The sequence below is a fragment of the Quercus robur genome, chromosome 2, assembly GCF_932294415.1.
Source record: "Quercus robur chromosome 2, dhQueRobu3.1, whole genome shotgun sequence".
Lineage (NCBI taxonomy): Eukaryota > Viridiplantae > Streptophyta > Magnoliopsida > Fagales > Fagaceae > Quercus > Quercus robur.
The window spans coordinates 23,273,427-23,294,375 of NC_065535.1; the positions used below are offsets into that span (position 1 = coordinate 23,273,427).

General features: G+C 35.8%; 1 protein-coding gene, 1 non-coding gene and 1 pseudogene across 5 annotated transcripts in view; 2 read left to right on the top strand and 1 right to left on the bottom strand.

Moving 5' to 3' along the window:
- Positions 1-9,299, top strand: part of LOC126712947 (probable L-type lectin-domain containing receptor kinase S.5) — a 32,663-nt gene extending 23,364 nt beyond the window's left edge. For 2 of the 4 annotated variants that reach the window (XM_050412500.1, XM_050412501.1), the window contains 2 exons: positions 6,958-7,680; positions 7,992-9,299. In XM_050412500.1, coding sequence (XP_050268457.1) covers positions 6,958-7,680; positions 7,992-9,127 — 1,859 coding nt within the window. In that variant the 3' untranslated portion in view covers positions 9,128-9,299. The remainder of the gene's footprint in view (positions 1-6,957; positions 7,681-7,991) is intronic. The other 2 variants (XM_050412502.1, XM_050412499.1) reach the window with 1 other exon arrangement.
- A 6,289-nt stretch (positions 9,300-15,588) lies between these two features.
- Positions 15,589-20,447, top strand: LOC126696371 (probable L-type lectin-domain containing receptor kinase S.5; annotated as a pseudogene).
- Positions 20,448-20,553: 106 nt separating this feature from the next.
- On the bottom strand, positions 20,554-20,625 carry TRNAG-UCC (transfer RNA glycine (anticodon UCC)). Its single transcript has one exon. It is a non-coding gene; the product is annotated as a tRNA-Gly (tRNA).
- Positions 20,626-20,949: the final 324 nt, after the last annotated feature.

The following is a 20,949-nucleotide window of genomic DNA, read 5'->3' on the forward strand; positions in this document are numbered from 1 at the left end:
AGAACCTTAAATAAAACAAATTTTTTTTTTTTTTTTTTTTCAATTTAGTTTTTGATTAAAGGAATTTATATGCAACTCTTTTTACAAAAAAAAAAAGAAAAAAGAAGAAGGGGGTTTTGATGAATTCGGTGTGCGTTGTTGGGATTTGGAATTGGATTGGTGGGTTTTGGTTAGTTTTCTTTGTTGGGTTGGTAAAGATTGTGGGGGACTCAGCTATTTGGGTTATTGGATTTGGTCTGGCTGTTGATTGCAGCTTCTAAGGAATTCATAGTTGTAAGGTTGAATTTATTCAACCATCTAATTAGTTTTATTCCGTGTCAAATTTACTTGTATTTCAGCATTTAGTTACCCTGTATTTAAGTGGGTTTGTTGTAAGGGTAGTGAGTAAGATAGAGTGAAGTTTGCTCAAGAGTGTGCAAGAAAACAGAGACTCGCGGGTGACTCGCGGCTGCAAGCTGCCAAACACAGCACACGTGCCAAGCATGCCGGAAGGTGAACAGTCATGCTAGCTGGAGCACTATAGGACAAAACAGGACAACTGACCATACGGTTATCTCGCGACTGGATCTCGCGACTTAGTCAAGCCGCGAGTTCAAGCCACGAGCCACCCCTGTTTTGTAAATCTTAACGTTTCACATTCCTCTCTCACTCCAGTATAAATACCCCTTTTACCCACAAATGTAAGAGAGTTTCCAGAGAGAATTTTGAGAGAGAAACCCTAAAGAAAAACAAGATTGATTCACCCACAATCTATACATTAGAGTCTCTTCAAATTCTTCAACTCTCTTCCTCTCCATTGTCAAATCCTTGTGAGGCATTTTACCAAACCTTGTTCTCACCATAATCATCACTGTGAGAGAGCTGTTTGGATTTTTGGGAAGCAGTTAGGAAGGAACCAATCTTCATTGGTTGATGCTACGGTTTAGTAGCGGAATCCGGGAAGCTAGAAAAGAAAAAGGTTTGGCACAACCTCGTTGGAGCAAGAAGCTTGGAGGGCTTAGGTGCACTGGGTAGATTAGGCTTGGAGGGTCTATTGCTATCCATGTATCCCAACTATATTTTCTAGTGGATTGTTTACCACTTGGAGGGCGGCGGAGAGGTTTTACGCCGAGGGTTTCGGTTTCCTCTTCGATAACACATCGCGTGTTGTCTTTGTGTTTGCATCTTCCTTCCCTTTTATCTTTGCCTTTTATTATCTGCTGTGGGTTGTGATTTTAATTTGGCTTAAATAGTTTATCCAATTCTATATTGTAGCTTATGTTCATTTTCCGCACACTAGTTGTTTGATATAATGCTTGAATTGGTTAAGTTGTAATTTGGGGGTCTAAACGTTCAAGGGTGTTTATACACATATTTGAACTTTCAATAGTCAAACATCAGTGAAGACATCCAGCCTTGTAAATCAGAGTTCACTGTAAGATAATAAAGTCTCAAAATTGATGCATCTTGGAAAATACTTAGAATGCAAATGTCAGTAACATGGTGGCTATCAAACAAGAGATGGATATGCAATTGACCAGCGTGACGGGACAATGGACGGCGGGACTAATTTCCGGCACAGAGGTAAGGATGCCACAGTGGTTCTAACTTCTAATCATCGTCTCCCTCTCACTTTTGAACGTTTCTCTTCTTCTCAGATTTCAGATTTGGTAGGTTAAACAAACCGAGTTTAAATCTTCTGGTTCACTTTTTCTGCTTCACTCTATGCTCCACCAATAAAAACTTGCTACATGTTTACTTAATTAATTAATTATTACCATTAATTAATAATGGTAGTATTTAATTAGTTAGGTGAATATGTGGCTGGTTTTTATTGGTGGAGTATAGAGTGAAACAGGAAAAATGGGACAAAAAATTTGAACTCAAACATCAAGTGTGTCTCACATGCATATTTTGTTAAAATTTTTAATAGAGACTAATTGAGGTAGTGATTTGGTATATGTGTGAAGTTTAAGGAGTAAATTGGTTAAAATAAAAGTTAAGGGGTTGTAATGGCCATTATTTTAAAGTTTAGAGGGGTGTATGAGCATTTTTTTCCAATAGGCTATAGAAAGGAAAAATTACTAGTACACATTAATTTTATGTTTGGTTGGATTGATTTTGGGGAAGATGAAAAAAAAAAGTGAGAAATATGGGAGAAAATAGGTGAGAAGGGTGTTTGGTTGAAAGAATGAAGGGGTAGAAAATTGGTGAGACTCAATTTTCTCTCGGCAACCACCGAAACTTCACCTAACCAAATTGGGGAAAAAATGAGGTTGGAAATAAAGAGCAAAAGCTCATTGGCATTTTGGACAAAATTACTCCTCCATTTTGAAAAAAAATAGAACTAGCTGCTGCCACATTCACAAGCTCATGCACTCTTCACCCAGCCATGTTAAAAAAATTGAACATTTTGTCTTTTTTCTCTTGGCTCTTCTCCGAGCCCCGTTCACAAAGTTCTTTTTGGTTTCTTTTCATGTTATTTATTTTTTAAAATTTTTTTTTTAAGAAAACAGTTTATATTCTTGAACTTCTTATGATTTTTTTTAAAAACTTTTTTTTTTATGAAGTCATTGATACATAAATTTTTAATAAAAATATAATGTATTACTTTTGTTTTATCTAATAGGGACATAAAAGTAATTTTTTATCAATTTTATTTTCTATTCTCTCATTTTTCTTCTCAACTAAACAAAAAAAGTTATCCATCTTTCAATTTTTCCATCCTCTTAACCAAACACATATAAAAGAAAACTAAATCTATTCAATTCTTTCACTTTTTTATCCCTCCAACATTTTCAATTCTCTCACTTTTTCACCATTCCAACCAAATGGACCCTAACTATACACTCGTGCACATAATGTTTATAATTTCACATGTGTTGTCCGCAATTTTTAAACATATTCACATTTAACATACAAAATGAATGATGTGTACATACGATATATACAAATAAATGTGCAATAATCAATACAACCTGACATTCGCATACTAGTTAGTTGTGAGATATATATATATATATATATATTAGGTTTTTCATTAAATTCAAATACATAATTGTATTGAATTTTGATAATTCATGAAAATCAGTAAGTTAAATACTCCGGAGTTCTACCATGGTTAGGTGACTTGAGAAGGAAGAAAATAACTATCAAATGTGACCAGGGTGAACCTACAAGGACCCTCTGACGATTAAGTCAGTTCTCTTTCTAGATCATAGGAGTAGTGAGTGGATGAATGGTGAATACGTACCTTAGCTGGATGAGGCTTGGTCCTTTCATAGAGAGTTTGGAGTTGGTCTACTTGTTGGGCGCCATTAATATCAGGGGGGATGTGTGGACTTAGTGGGAAATGTGGAGCGAAATTTGGGGAATTAACCACACGTTCCAAGATGTGAGTTAGTGGGCTAACCATTTGAGATTGTAGAAAACACTCGAAAATTTATTAAGTGTTTATTAGTCGTCCATACTTGAATATTGTATGGATGACAATACTTTCCTTAGATGACCAAATCTTTGCTGGACGACCAAGTGACTTGGTTACAAGTCTTTATTTTATGTTTGTGATGCGTACATCTTATTTCTCATTTTTCAAGGTTGTTTTGGACATTGTTGATCTTGGACACTATGGACGAAGAATACTTGTTGTTGATTACCATCAACTGTCCCCTTGTCCATAAGTTGTCTATGCCTTTGTCGTACTTGTTTCCTTTTCTTCTCTTTTTTATTTTTACGTTTATTTTTACATTGCACTTTCTGATTAGTTGATGGGTCATACATGTGGCGTCGAATGACTTGGTGAAATCAATCGATATAGATGCTGCCATGTGGCTTGATCACAATGGTTAGGAGGTCGCATCACTTCGTTCCTTTAAAAATGGGCCACATGGCATCTTCTAGTTGGTCCATGTCGTTTCAATGACCCACCTGGTCCCCTATAAATAGCTCAATCTCTCTCTTACCCTCTCACTTTCTCATATTTTCTTTTCTAACATCATTCGTCCTTCACGCCTCGTCTAGGAGTCCTCCTTCATCCTTAGTCCTCTCCGTCTAGAATCAGGTATCATCTCCTTCCTTGTCTAAGGTTTTCTTCTTTAGAGCTTTCTTTATGGTTGAAATCATAGTTTCCTGGTCTAGTGATAAGGATGACAGAAAGATAGATGAATATCATGATGAGAGTAATTATAGTAATAGTAGTAGTGATAGTAATGGGGATAGTAGTGGTGAGAGTACTTCCTTGGACGAACGGTATTCATCTGGTACTACTGGAATTCCTTTAAAGGTTTTCTAGGAAGAGATGAGGAAGAGGGTAGTGTCTGAATCGTCTGCTTATCAGCATAGTGCTCCTACATCATTCATCCCACCTTCTTTTGATCAGGTGGACAATGTGTTGGAATGTTGTGCCATGAACATTCTGTCCAAAATTAAGGCAGATAGGCTTCATACACTTAGGAATATGTACCAGATTCCTATGGACGTTCACACTCGTCTTCCTGCTCCTGGTAAATGGTGTTATACTCTAGATTCCTCTAGAGTTGGTATATACGAATCCTACCTTTTTGGTGGTTTGAGGTTGCCTTTAAACACTTTTGCTAGGGAACTCCTCCATAGTCTAGGTATTGGACTCAACCAACTTAACCCCAATGGTTGGAGGATAATTGTGGCAATGCAAGTTTTGCGGAGAGAAGCATTTGAAGGTGGTTTGAGGTTGCCTTTAAACACTTTTGCTAGGGAACTCCTCCATAGTCTAGGTATTGGACTCAACCAACTTAACCCCAATGGTTGGAGGATAATTGTGGCAATGCAAGTTTTGCGGAGAGAAGCATTTGAAGGGAATCATCCTCTCACAGTAAATGGGTTCCTTTACTATTACAAACTTGATGAGATCTACAAGTCTCTTGGATTTTACCAATTTTTAGCTAGAGACTCTGGCTATAGGATGATTGAGTCTCTTCTTACGTCTGATAGACTTTGGAAGACAAAGTTTTTCTTAATTCTTGGGTTTTGGACTGGCGACCCAATTGAAGTAAGAAGGGGAGCCTTCCCTTCTTACACTAGTGCTATGGGTCGTCTATGTTCTAAAGGTATGTTATCTTTTGACTTTGCAAATTTTGAATCATTTAAATTTGTAATTCATCCAACCCATTATATAAAAATAATCTATAATTTCTTCTTCTTTTTTCACCCTTAAAAAATGGTATTAAGAGTAATACTATGGTAGTGAGTTCTTCTTGACAGTGCAGGTAGTTATGCTGTTTTTGACTTTGCAATCGCAACAATTTTTCTCTTCTTAGCGACTCGGTTTACAGTTGTAACAAAAATCATCCATTTCTCTCTCTCTCTCTCTCTCTCTACATTTTTCGCTTATGTATTATCATTTTAGAATATCTCTAAATTTATTACACTCATCTCACCATTCTCAGTTTCCACCTTATCTCCTTTCAGACCATTTTTTCATTCTCTTTGTTAGTAGAAAGAAATTGTAATACTTCATTTATTTGCTTCCTTTTTTTTTTTTTTTTTTTTTTTTATGTTGATTTTTTTTTTTTTATTAGTCTAAAATTGTGATTTACAACTATGTTTTATGTTAGCTTTATTCCATGATAAAAAGTGTTGTAATTGCTCTAATTTTGTTTCTTGTATTTTGTGGGATTTTATTGTATTGGGTTTAGTATTAAGTTGGCGAAGAATCGAGTATGAAATAAAGAATCAGTGCAATTTCACGATTAACTCGCGAGAAGAGTATCCCACGAAAAGGGCACGTGAGAGGCACATTCTAGAAGCTGAAGAGTCATGTCAGGCTATCAATTTCGCGACTATCTCATGGGTAAGGCCTTCTCGCAAAGTACTCGCAAAACGTTTTACCTGGAAGATTTTAAGTGCGACTTTCTTATCCTTTACTCATACTATATATACCCTCATTACCCACAAAAATATGAGAGGCAATTCAGGAAGAAAAACCCTAGATAGGTTTTCTACAACATAACACACCTATCTTTTAGAGAGAGAATTACTCATCCTTATTGAGAAATCATTATAGGCTATTTTCCTTCCCTCTCCCATTGTCATACCTTAAGAGGAGATTTATATCCAAACACAACTCACACATATTTAGAGTGTAGAGAGTGTTTTGGAGTTTGAGAAGTTTTGGGAATTTGTCAAAAGAAACCAGTAAGGCTTGACGGATGCAATTGGGCGTATTATGGGATCCAGAAAGTTAGAGAAGACATGACTCAGAGAAGTCCGTTGGTAGCAAGAGCTTGGAGAGCTCAAGTACATTGGGTAGACTAGGCTTGAAGGGTCTTTTGTTATTCGTGTACTCCAACTTTATTCTCTAGTGGATTGATTTCGACTTGGAGGGTTGCGGAGAGGTTTTTCGCCGAGTTCTTCGGTTTTATCTTCCATAACACATTTTGGTGTTATCTTGTGATTGCATATCTTTTCCCTTACTCTTGTGCTTTATTTTTATTGTTGTTTGTTCATAATTATGCACTAGAATAGTTATCGGTTTATTACGCTTCATTTACTCTTATTCTACACTTAGATAAGTTAGAGTAAAAATAATCTAACCGTAATTTTAATTGGGGGTCTAAACAAGTTCTTGTGTGTTTTCACACAAATCCGAACTTTTAATTAGATTTTGTGTGATTTAAATTTCTTTGTTATCACCTTAAAAAATATTCCTAGAGCCACCATTGAGGCCAAATTACGTAAACATTTGTGTGTGCTCTATCTTTTATGATTCTTCTCATCACTTAATTATCACATACAATCACACAACAACCTTAACACTATTGATGAAAAACACAAACCAATTCTTGTCTTCATTATAGACTCAGGAATATAAGCATATACTAGCTGTCTAGAGTCAACGAACTTGGAGGTTTGGATCACAACTGAGCCAATTGATCGGTTTAATTTGTTAGGAAAAAGCATTTGAAAATATATTTTAAAGTGTCAAATAAAATGGAAATGTAGGTATTGTTCGGCAATTAGCTGTGGAGCTTGACACCTTCAAGAATGAATATGATTTAGACGGAAACCATATTGGCATTGACACAACAAGCATGATAAATCCGATTGCAGCAAAAAGTCTTAACGACACTGGCATTGAGCTCAAAAGTGGAAGAGATATCAAGGTCAAAATTGACTATGATGGTTGGAAAAAAATGCTTCAAATTTCAGTTGGATATTCTAGGAAACCATTAGTGACCGTTCTCGAACAATCAATAGTCATGTCTGACACGGTTCCAAGATCCGTTTTCGTGGGCTTTACGGGTTCTACGGGGCTCGTCTCAGAAAGTCATAGGGTCATTGATTGGGTTTTCACATCAGTGCCATTGCCATCCTCTTCCATCCACAATGGGCATGAAAAGGACAACAAAATCAAGAAGATCGTATTGGTTAGTGTTACAACATGTTTCATGGTTTTGTTGGTTATAGTGACTTGCGTGTTTCTTCCATCTGTTTTAAGAAAGCTAAGGAAGAAAAATCAGAGAGATCTAGATATAGAAACTCAATCTAGGAATGCAGCAAATGTCCCTAAGATGTTTACGTACAAGCAGCTTTCAAAAGCTACTCGCAACTTCAGCAAGGAAAACTTGTTGGGTAAGGGTGGATTTGGAAGTGTTTACAGAGGTACCATCTCGGTTCCTCCAAAAGTCATAGCTGTCAAGAAGATTTCGGCAACCTCAAAACAAGGTATGTTACTTTGTTCTAATTCTATTGCATTGTTTCTTGATAATATTCTTCACGGTTTAGATTGATCCATTTGAAATTGATATATTAAATATTACTAATTTGAAGTTATATATGAAATAAAATCTTTAACAATAAAATGGACTTTCTCCATTTGAGGATCTTAACAAAATAATAAACCGTGAGTACATCATATTTATTTTGAAACAACAAAATACTCATGTAGTTCCTATAATTATATCCGAATTAATTCCTTAATTTGTCAGGATTAGTTTTTGTGCTTACACTTGTTTATTTTACTCTTCAAACTAAAGGTGAAAGAGAGTATATGGCAGAAATAAGCACCATAGGACGCATGCGGCACAAAAATATTGTGCAACTACAAGGTTGGTGCCATGAGGGAGAGAATCTACTCCTAGTGTATGAATTTATGTCAAATGGTAGCCTAGACCGTTTCATAGGAAAGGAGTTTCTTGACTGGGAAACTAGGTACAAAATATTGACAGGGTTGGCCTCGGCATTACTGTACCTGCACGAAGAATGTGGTGACCCTGTGGTTCATCGAGACATTAAGCCCAACAATGTAATGTTAGACTCTGATTTTAATGCTCATCTTGGTGATTTTGGTCTTGCAAGAATTCTCCAAAATGATGCCTCTGTTACAACTATGCTAGCGGGGACTCCAGGATATTTGGCACCAGAAATGGGCTTCATAGGAAAGGCTACCCCAGAATCTGATGTGTATAGCTTTGGCATGGTAGTACTTGAAGTTGTGTGTGGGAAAAGATCAAAGGATATCATGGATGAACATGGTCTAGTACACTATGTATGGAATTTATACGGGGAAAATGGATTGCTCGAGTGTGTGGACCAAATGCTCCAAGGCAAATTTGACGAGGAACAAGTGAAGAGGACATTGATTGTAGGGCTTTCATGTTTGCACCCAGATTCAATGTTCCGGCCCAAGATGAGAAAAGTGGTGAATATTCTTATGGACCCAAACGAGCCCGTAATGAATTTGCCAGGAAATCGACCTAGTGGAGTATATGTGGTTTTCCCTTCTAATTCTTCTACTTCCCCAACAGACACTGATGGCTCTTTATTGCTTCAATCATCTATGGCATCGCTTATGAGCTCAAATGAGCCCATAATGAATTCGCCAAGAAGTCGACCTAGTGGAGCATATGTATTTTTCTCTTCTAATTCTTCTACTTCCACAACAGCCACTGATGGCTCTTCATTGCTTCAATCATCTATGGCATCGCTTATGAACCCAAACAAGCCCTTAATGAATTTGCCAGGAAATCAACCTAGAGAACATCTATCATTCTCTTCTACTTCTTCTACTTCCACAACAACCACGGATATCAATTTTGGCTCAAAAAGTGGCTCTGCATTGCTTCAATCATCTATGCCATCGCTAGATGAGATTGAGGTCCAAAGTGACTAAAAGTGACATAGGAGATGTTTGGTAGACTGTAATAGATACTGTAATGTAATAGTTATTTCTATGGTTTAGCTATACAGTTGTTTAGTTAAATTTTTATTATGTGTAATAATCATTTCATATGAATCTCTATTCCTTAAAATGAGAAATATACATTCCTTTTTAGTTTTTAAAAGTTCTGAATTCCTATTCCCTTGCTAATGCTTAACGTAATTCCCAAAATCGCCCACTACCCGGGTCTTGTCAAAAATGTCTTCACTGCTCTTTTAACAAATATCTCATAATGTTTTTGTCTTGACATGATTAATTCTCCCATGAAACTATTGAGTTGTACTTAGTAGAATTTGAAATTAAAATGTATGACTAAGGACGGAGCCAGGATTCCAAATTCGGGAGCTGTAGTATAAAATAAAAATTATTATGAACCTCTAATTAGTATAAACAAATTAAGGGAGTCAAAACAATACTTTATATATATATATATATAATCTCCACATTGTGTAATCCCAATATATTAAGCTAATATATAGTCAAATAAATATATATTATACTAGAATTATATTATCTTTTTAGTAATTATTGACCAAATTACTTTTTTTTTTTCCCACTTATATCTCTACCATAGTGGATTCTAGTTAGCTTAACTAGTAAAATCTCTGATGGTTGAATAAGAAATCTAGGGTTCAATCCTCGCCTACACCAAAAATCGATTGATGTTTGAATTTGATAATAAAGAGTTATCATCAAGAGTAGACGCCATAGATTGAAACTCTCTCTCTCAAAAGAAATATCTCTACCATAAATATAATCCCAACTAGGCCCATGGTTGTAGTTTTTCGACCCTCCTACATGCTACAATTTTTATTTGTGCTTTCTTATGTTTTATTCCCCTCCACCCATTCCTTATATTCTAGTCCTTTCTTTTTCTTTTCTTTTTTCTCCACCTTTTTTACATCCACACAATTAATCCTTTTTATTTCCCCCCTCTCCTTCTTCACTTGTTTCTCTTGCTTTGTTTCATCTTTTTCCTTTTTCTTTATTTCGTCCACTGTAATCTCTCTCTCTCTCTCTCTCTCTCTCTCTCTCTCTCTCTCTCTCTCTCTCTCGTGTCCTTCAGAACATCAATTCTGCATGTGTTTGTATACTCAAAGTCCATTTGGGAATAGCTTATTTAGCTGAAACTGAAAACTTTTTACTAAAAGTATTATAAATAAAGCTAAAAACTAGTTAAAATAGTACAGTAAAACTCATGAATAGTACCAAAAAGTGAATTGGGACTCATGAATAATAGTAAAAATAAGTTGAATAATAAAAAAACTGTCTTTTCCAATCAATGCCAAACGTAACCTCGTGTTGTGCTACAGTGACACTACCTTTTTGCCTCTTTTTTCCATTCAGCATCTCACACTCTTTCTTAGTTGTGATTTTTTTTTTCTTTGGAAATTTAAGGGCTGGGCTTTTTTTTTATTTTGGTAAAATTGGTAAATTGGGCTAATTTTTGTAACTTTTGTGATATTGTTATTGGGTTTTTTTTTGGAGTATGTTATTTCTAATGGTGGCTAAGTGTAATTTTATTGAATCAAATTGCTAAATTATTACTTATATGCATGTACTAGTAATTTTTTCCAAATTTTAGGAGGGCTACTTCCCCCCAAAGCCAAAGAATAGCTCCATCCCTATATATGACTACGTAGTGCAAAGGTTCTTTAACTTTTTGAAAGGATAAAAGCGCATTTTAATGTCGTCAATGCAGTAAACCTTGGATGATTGTGAGATACTGGGAAGTTGAAAGCCAAAAGAAATAAATTTGAAAACAAAATCACAGCATGCGTTTGTCAAGAGACAAACCCGGGTTTGTTGCTTAGAAGGCAATTATCCTAACCGTTGGACCACCTCGGTGTTGTTGAAGGGCCTATTAGTGCCCTAAAAATATCCAACAAAATAATGAGCCTCATGATTCACATCCCAATTGGAGGTTTTTGTTTTAGGCTAATAGAGGAAGGTTATTACTCTGCAATATTTTCCTTCCCCTAGAAAATAAAAATCAATGGGAAAGTGGTGCTTACCATGAACCTGTTCCTTAAGCCTCTCTTCTAAACATATTTTACTTTCCATTTTGCCTTTTTGACATCTCAACTTCATACACTTAGTTGACTGCCTATCGGACCTTCGTTTTCAGTGTTATTGCTATTGTTGACAAATTTCCAATTATGCAAATTTTTTGTTATTTTGGGGCTATGGTTGAAAACTTATTCCACATGGAAGGTGGGTGTTTTGAAGAGGAAATTTTCGGATATGTTTTCTTTCTACTTTGATTGTGGTCAAACTTAATTTGCAAAACTTAACAAAATTTGACAATGTTTAGATAGTTTTTTTCATTTTATTTTTTATTTTTAATGATTCTGCAATATCTCACTCATTTTGAGCTCGATCTGTGCTTGTGAGCAATCTTTTTAAAGAGAACTTCATCTTCTTCACATGGATCTCGATTTACCCTAATCAGATAAGTCAAATTTCGTTCAAATATTGGTGAATAATGGTTAAACCTGAACCTTCAAAATGTTCTAGAATTGAGATTTGGAGGTGGGCTTATGAAATTCAATGTTTTTGGATGGATTCAGTTAACCTAGTCAAACTTGGTAAACCAAGTCAAAGTGGGGTGAACAAGGGTCTGAGATAGGCTTTGGCATTTTTAAGCCATAAAATTGGTCCTTCTACCATTTGATAAGGATTAACATAATCAATTTGCACAATTGTCTACAACTACAAAAGTTAGGCCCTTTTAAAACTCTTTTGTAGTTGTACTTTGGTTAGGTAATGTATTATAAACCTGGTTTAAAACATTAATATTATTATTTTCATGTGTATTCTAATAAGTATTACTATTTACTAAAAAAGAAAATTGCACAATTTTCAAAATCTTTGGGATGCAATTTTTAGTAAGTATAATTTAGGATTTTTCTTGAGCTAAAATAAAATAAATTATTTCAACAAAATCAAAGGTAGAGAAATTACAAAATTATCAATCAGCAATATCCTCTGATTACCTCACTCTTGTGTACCATTGGTAATATCCTCTTTCTTCATCTTATAGACGTGAATCAAAGACCTCACTTGTGAAGTAAATCATCACACCTACGGTCTAACTAATTGGGAAAGAATCAATAAGGGCTCGTTTGGATTGGTCATGACTCAGTTTTATAACTCAAAACTCAAACTCAAATCCCATAACTCATAACTCAATTCTCCCTATAACTCCAAAACTCCAAAACTTTTGTTTGGTTACAAAACCGAGTTACATATCTCAGCTTTTAACACCACTTTTTGCCAAAGTGGTGGAGCCAACCCCATTGACAGTAAACAGAACTACCTGCGTTCTGATTTCTGCTCCCTTCCTCCACTTCATATTCTCCCATCAGAAAAACTAGGAATGCATAATTGCTCATAAAAATTGATCCCCTTTAAGGCAAGCGACGCTGCACAACCAGCTAAGGAATCATGTCTTCTCCCCTCTGCAACAATGTCAACACTCCCTTCAATTCCAAACCCAAAAATCACCCAGAACAATTCTCCATTTTCCCCATTTTTAGAGATACAAGACAACCCTCTAAACAAAGCCAAAAATTCCCAAGAAAGTTTCAAACAAAATCCCTACCCTGCATAACCCGAAAAGACACCAGAAAAATCTCTCCAACCATCAACCACACAAACCCACCTCCATCATAGCCCAAGCTTCAAGCCACAACTACAAACACAGAAAACCCAAACCCACCAACATAAAATCTTTAGATTGGCGATCCAAATTGCCAAACCCAAACCTAGGAATCCTTAGATTGAAAACCAAAATCACGAAAATGAGGTGTGAGTTTTTGTTTCTGGGTATAAATGTATGCGTGTATGAAAATGGTAGAGTGGGTCTGAAGAAGAAAGAAAGAAAGAAAAAGAAAGAAGAAGAAAAAAAAAAATGTTGGAGTGGGTCTGAATAAGAAAGAAAAATAAAAAAGAAGACGAGGAAAAAAAAAAGCCTTAGAGTGGGTTTGAAGAAGAAAGAAAGAAAGAAAAGGAAAGAAGAAGAAGAAAGAAAGGAAGAAGAAAAAAGAAATTGCCGTTGGTGATTGATGAGTGGGTCTTTTTTTTTTTTTTTTGGATCTAAAAAAAAAAGCTCTGCTTAAAGCAATATCAGCCCAAATTTACACTTCCCAGAACCCACATATTGACATTTGGAAACCCAAAAAAAAAAAAAAAAGTAAAACCTGGGCACAATAGCAAACAAATAAAAACACACAAAATATCATTTCCTGTTAAACATCAATAGCATGTAAAACCTAGGCATTAATCAAACAAATAAAAAAGCATAAAATACCATTTTTTTACCACCTGTTAATCATCCACACATTACAACAAATATTTTTCAAATTGCCTAAGGCTAAAGGCCTGGGTACTGGGTAGTACCTCAAAATTGCCTCAAGAAAACTTAGGCATATAAAAGTCAATCTGAACACATTAAACCTACCAACCATTCCACACATCAAGTAAATTTCTAAAACCACATAGTAGCAAGCATTGCTACAAATACTAGAACATCTTCATAATTCCATATATATATATATATAGTAAGCCATAAAGGCAGCAAAGAAGGCAATTATTGCACAAGTATGTAAGGCAGTAGGCAATATTCCCAGCAATATATATATAATTAGTTACAATTATGAAATACTATAAGTATTTCCAAAAAATAGCTTCCCTAAAGCAGTAAAGAATTACTTTATTATCTAAAGTTAACAAGTCCATAACTTATAGAAAGGAAAGCCTACATAGATGCTAAGTTTTCCTTCCTATGAGCAAGAGTTAATGTATAGTTAGAAAAGGTATACATCTGTCCAAAAAATCTTCCAAAATATATCCAAAAAATTGCCTCCTATACAAAATGCAACCTTCCTTCCTCGTACAATACAAGGGGGAAAATATTTATCAATAATATAAAAAGACAAAGAACAAAACTACAGAATGACCAAAAGGGAAGTAACCAATATCAACAAAAATTACAAGGGCAGAAACATACCTGGTCAGTGATCATTCATCAATACTAACTGTGGTACGAGTACCACCTTTGCTTGAGCAGGAACTAGAACTTGCTACTGTTGTTACTTGATTCAAAACTAAAAAAGAAAAAATTGAGGCAATAGATTAAATTTTGCTCAAGTATATGACACATTTAATAACACTTAATAGACAAGAAGTTTGTAAGTTAACCATATTACCTAAGTAATGAAATTCATCCTCCAAGGCCTCCATCTCGTCCTTTGACTTACAAAAAGAAATTGGGACATGGGCTTGCAGCCAGTTTTGAGCATAAACAAGATTTTGAATCATGCGAGGAGAGAGTGAACTTCGAAATGGGTCAAGTATGTACTTTCTGGTACTAAATGCTTATTCAGAAGTAACCGTAGAAACAGGTACAGCCAGCACATCCCAGGCCATTTCGGACAGCACTTGATACCTATCTGAATTGGTTTTCCACCACTCCAAAATCTCAAATTTCACATCCCTTCTTCTCTCACAATTTTCAGCCAAATATTTTTCAATTTCCTTACTACACCTTATAAACTTCTTAGCCTCAAAGAAACGCAAATATCAAGAATTAACCATTGCATATGGATTAGTACAACCAATTGTATCACCTTCTATGTGTGTCCTCTCACTCTCACTCTCACTTGGTACTACCACATTTGGTGAATCAACACAAGAGTAATAATCATACAACCTATCCATGGTCTTCCTCACCAAATCAACCATCTCATCAACCACTTCATCCCCATTGGTGGGGACATTTTCAACATGAAAAGCACTTATAAACGAAAGGCTAAGAAAAGTAGACAAACTCTATAAGGTCATCGACTTTAAGGTGACGTAGAATCCTTAATAAGCTGACGGCACTTACAAGATAGACGATGACGAGGCCAACAGTTATATCTCATATTGACGGGAGGAAATGAAGTGACGACAAGCTACAAGACCGACAAGTTAGGTAGGCTAACGGTTCCAACATGGCTACGCGTGGTCCCTACGCGTGCTAGTATATGGAAATGCCTTGAGCATCATGTACCAAGGCCTTATTACGTGTCTTTCTCATATGGAAAGACACCATATAATCACAAAAACCCTAATTCCAAATACCCTCCAAAAGGAAAGATCCCCACTTTTGGGGGATCTCGATTCACTACTTACCACTATAGAAAAACTTAACCTCCTCTTTCCTCAGGTACATAGAAAATCCACAGCTCTCTCACAAAAGAGTTGATAGAGATTTCTCATTCACTAACTTGACCTTTGGAGGGTTTTTAGCCAGTATCACACTGGTGCTTTCTGTTGGTTCTATTGTTCTTATTCACAGGTACCCGTTGGAATGACCTGGAGCCTACAACTCATTGGCGATTTTAGCACATCATCAGTTGACACCGTCTATGGGGATCTTCAACAACAATTCTAAGACAAAGGAGTTGCATGGTCTAGACGCGTTCAATGGCTACCATCAACCAGGAAACTGGGAATCCACCCAATGCCCTGGAAAGGCAAATGCAAACCCTGGCTGCAACAGTAGAGTGACTCACCCAACGTAACCAGGAGTTGGAACAACAGTTGAACCAAAGGAACAAGCGACACCAGGAAGGCCCTCATGATGAACCAAATGCCAACGAGCAAAATGGTAGTCACCTACCTACAAGGGGCAGGCAAGATAGGGAAGACCAAGAAAAGAGTACTCAGTAGAAGGGACGGTCCGAAAGACACTAATCGTCCCTCTGAAATAGAAGTCAATGCAATGCACATGGCCCAGGAGATGCAGATGATGAAGGAGAAGATGGACATGATGATGAACGCTATGAAGGGATGAGTATCTACCAACTTGGATGAGCTGGTCCACCGAACCGACTCCCCTTTCATCGCCAAGGTAACATCTTTCCCCCTCCCAGTGAAATTTCAGATGCCACAAGTAGAAACATATGACGGCTCAAGGGATCCACTCGACCACCTAGAGTCATTCAAAACACTCATGCACCTACAAAGAGCGCCAAAGGAGATTATGTGTAGAGCATTCCCTACCACGCTGAAGGGGCCAGCAAAGGTATGGTTCAGCAAGCTTATCCTAAACACAGACTCCATCTTCAAGGAATTAAGTGGGCACTTTGTTACACACTTGATTGGAGGGCAAAGACATAGATGGTCCTCCACAACCATATTGAACATCAAACAACGAGAAGACGAAAGCCTGAGGTTGTACGTCACCCACTTCAACAAAGAGGCCCTGCTAAAATGTTGGAGATAAAAAAAATATTATAATGAATGAAAGTATAAAAAGAACACAAGAAAATTATGTGATTCAATTTTGACGACCTATATTTACGAAGGAAATCTTTAATTCCTTAAGGACAACATCTTAAATATATGAGTAAAGGACAAATCACGTAATACAATGAACCTAATATGGATATTTGTAGAAAACTAAACTGACTAACCATGCATAAAATAAAGTTAATTGATTTGTAGTTCAAGTATAATACTTTGCTTACACACCAAATATGATTGGGCTTGGGCCTTGATTATTGACCTTAAATATTTCTAAAAATACAAAAGACTTGTATTTATCCATTACATAAAATAATTTCTACTCATTTTAAGAGCATGATATCATAGAGAAAGAAAGGAAATATTACTAATAACATAAAATTCAACAAAACTTAATGTACAAATTATATAAATTATCTTGCAGTGGATTATTACAAAACAAAACTATACGAAGCCAATGACTAGAGATCGATATTGAGAACAACTTTATGGTGATATTGAGCATATATCTAGTTTAGGCAAGCATATTATATTCTTCTTTTCATTTAGCATATAGGTGTTGTGCATGCTATACATATGAGGACAACAAATAGCATTTCTTGCTCATAAGCTAACAACTATTGTCTATTGGATACTCCAAAAGCATACAAAAGACAGAATTCAGATTTCCTAGTTATTCATCTTTTCAGAAATTATGAACTACATTTCCTAGTTGTCCTTGGGTTATGCTGTGTCCCTTATCTACAAGTCTACAACCGTGCTTTCGCTTTAGTTCCTCTCTACCTTTCTTATTCAACCTTCTTTGAGCTCCATGATGGACCCTATCACCTTCTCTTTCCCCTCATTCAATTCCAAAAGCTGCAGCAATAGATCGCTTATTTGCATGGGTTCAGTACTGACTGCAGGCGATGGATATACTTGAGCATTACACCTGAGCTACAAAACCAGGTTGGCCGGGTTCTATATTCCCACCCCGTGCTTGCATGGCCAGCCAATATCTGAACCATTTTCACTGTTAGAATTTAACTGGTTCAGGAGATGGAATGGCGTTTATATTTGCACAAAATAATGATCCCTCGCCACCAAATAGCCAGGGCTTGTATCTTGGACTCCTTGATCGGTCAACCGAAGGTAAGTATATGGTAGAATAAAAAAACATATAGTTTACTATTTTAATGTTTGTGTTTGTATTAATTTGGAATAGAAAAATACATCAAACAAGCCTAGAATTGATAGTAAGACACCTAAAATTGATAAAAAGAACATTGACAACTAGGTAAATAGGCCATAAAAAAGGAAAATATTCTTACACTTGTTATGTATTATTCACTTACATATGCAATATTCATAATTTCACATCTGTTCATATTTTTTATATTTTTTTTAACACGTTTACATGTAACATACAAAATAAGGGATGTGTACAAACGATGTATACTAACGAATGTGTAATAATCAATGCCAATTGACATTCTCGTACTAATTAGTTGTGAGATTTTTTTAAAGGAATTTTTTTTTTTTTTTGACTGAAGAAGGTAGTTTTTATGGATTTTTTTAATTTTGGTACATTTTTTTATTTTATTTAATGATAAAACTTAGTTGTATATATTAGGACTTCCAATTAAATTCAAAGTCATATTGCATTGAATTTAATCTCCTCTTTTTACAATGTTTTTTTATGCGTAAAACTTGGCTGCATTGAAAATGAAACACAAATAGTAGTAGGGGAAAAGTTTTAGCTCCAAAATCAACTACTATGGATGAAAACAAAAACCAATTCTTGACTTCATTATAGACCTGGAATTTAAGCATATGCTAGCTCCCTAGAGACAATTAATTTGGAGGTTTATATCACAAGGAACTGAGCCAATTGATTAGTTTAATTTGTTAGGAAAAATCATTTGAAAACATATTTTAAAGTGTCAAATAAAATGGAAATGTAGGTGGTGTTGTTCGGCAACTAGCTGTGGAGCTTGACACCTACAAGAATGAATTCGATCCAGACGGAAACCATATTGGTATTGACACAATAAGCATGACAAATCCAGTTGCTACAAAGAGTCTTAACAACACTGACATTGACCTCAAAAGTGGAAGAGATATCAAGGTCCAAATTGACTACGATGGTTGGAAAAATATGCTTCATATTTCAATAGGATATTCTGGGAATCCATTAGTGACTGTTCTCGAACAATCAATAATCGTGTCTAACACAGTTCCAAACTCCGTTTCTGTGGGCTTTACGGCTTCAACGGGGCTCGTCTCAGAAAGCCATAAGGTCATTGATTGGGCGTTCACATCAGTGCCATTGCCATTCCTTCCCACCAATAAAGGGTTTGAAAAAAAGGACAATATCAAGACCATAGTGATCATTGTAACAACGAATTTCATGATTTTGTTGGTTATATTGATCAGTTGCATGTTTCTTCCATCTGTTTTAAGAAAACTAAGGAATCAAAATCAGAGAGATCTGGATATAGAAAGTCGATCTAGGAATGCAGCAAATGCCCCTAAGATGTTTACGTACAAGCAGCTTTCAAAAGCTACTCGCAACTTCAGCAAGGAAAACTTGTTGGGTTAGGGTGGATTCGGAAGTGTTTACAAAGGTATTATCTCGGTTCCTCCGAAAGTCATAGCTGTGAAGAAGATTTCGGCAAACTCAAAACAAGGTTTGTTCTACCTCTATTGCATTGTTTCTTGATTATATGCTTTTATAAGTATTATGATCCTCTCCCTTTGAAATGGATCTATTTCATGGTCCACATAAGTATTATAAATCTAAAGATATATCTAGTATCACATCATTTAAATACACTATTAGATTTATAAAATAAAATTTTAATTGTAAAATAGACAATCTCCAAAGGATTCTAACAAAATGCTACACCTTGAGTGGATCACATGTAATTTGAAACAATATTTAACTTGTAATTTAGTTCCTATGATTTATTGCAAATGATTCCTAAAATTTGTTTTTGTGCTTATACTTTTATTTTTTTAACTCTCTAAACTATAGGTGAAAGAGAGTACATGGCAGAAATATGAACTATAGGACGCATGAGGCACAAAAATATTGTGCAACTCCAAGATTGGTGCCATGATGGAGAGAATCTGCTCCTAGTGTATGAATTTATGCCAAATGGTAGCCTAGACCGTTTCATAGGAAAGGAGTTTCTTGACTGGAGAACTAGGTACAAAATATTAACAGGGTTGGCCTCGGCATTACTGTACCTGCCCAAAGAATGTGGTAACCCTGTGGTTCATCGAGACATTAAGCCTAACAATGTAATGTTAGATTCTGATTTTGATGCTCATCTTGGTGATTTTGGTCTCGCAAGAATGTTCCAAAATGATGCCTCAGTTACAACAACGCTAGCTGGGACTCCAGGATATTTAGCACCAGAAATAGGCTACTCCAAAATCTGATGTGTATAGCTTTGACGTGGTAGTAATTGAAGTTGTGTGTGGGAAAAGAGCAAAGGGTATCATGGATGAACATAGCCTACTAGACCATGTATGGAATTTATATGGAGAAAATGTATTGCTCGAGTGTGTGGACCAAAAGCTCGAAGGCAAATTTGATGAGGAGCAAGTGAAGAGGACATTGATTGTTGGGCTTGCATGTTTGCACCCAGATTCCATGTTCAGGCCCAAGATGAGAAAAGTGGTGAATATTCTTATGAACCCAAACGAGCCCATAATGAACTTACCAGAAAATCGACCTAGTGGTGTATACTTATTGGTCTCTTCTAATTGTTCTACTTCTACTTCCACAACCACTAATTTTGGCTCTAACAGTGGCTCTGCATTGCTTCAATCATCTATGGCATCGGTAGATGAGATTGAGGTCCAATATGACTTGCTGTGACATAGACATAATGAGGTCCAATAATGGCCCTTTCACAATTTACACATAATCTTTTTTTTTTCCGCATGATCGATTCTCCAATGAAAGTATAGATCTGTACTTAATGTAAAATCTATGACTTTGTAATGCAAAAGGTTCTTTAAGATGTCATAAGGATGCAAACGCATATTAGTGTCTCAAAGCCAAAAAAAATACATTTGAAAACAAAATCAAAGCATGCGTTTGCCGGGAGTCGAACCCGGGTCTATTGCTTGGAAGGCAATTATCCTAACCGTTGGACTACAAACGCTGCTGTTATACTAGAGCATAATTGTTCTTATATAACTGAATTTACAGGAATTTAAGAAAAGCTAGATTTAGGGTGTTATTATCTACTCTGTAAACAAGACCCAGATAAAACCATGTGAGCTCCAAATGGCCGAACCCAAACTGCAATTTTCTCCATTAGGATTCAGTCCAAGCCTTTTGTGAAATCAGTAATGCAAGGAAAAGATCTTTTTCTAACTAGTTCAAATGAAATTTTGTTCCCCTCGCAAGAATAAAGGAAAACCCATAATAATAATAATTTTTTTTTTTTTTTCATATATCACAAAATAACAAAAATATCCCCAAA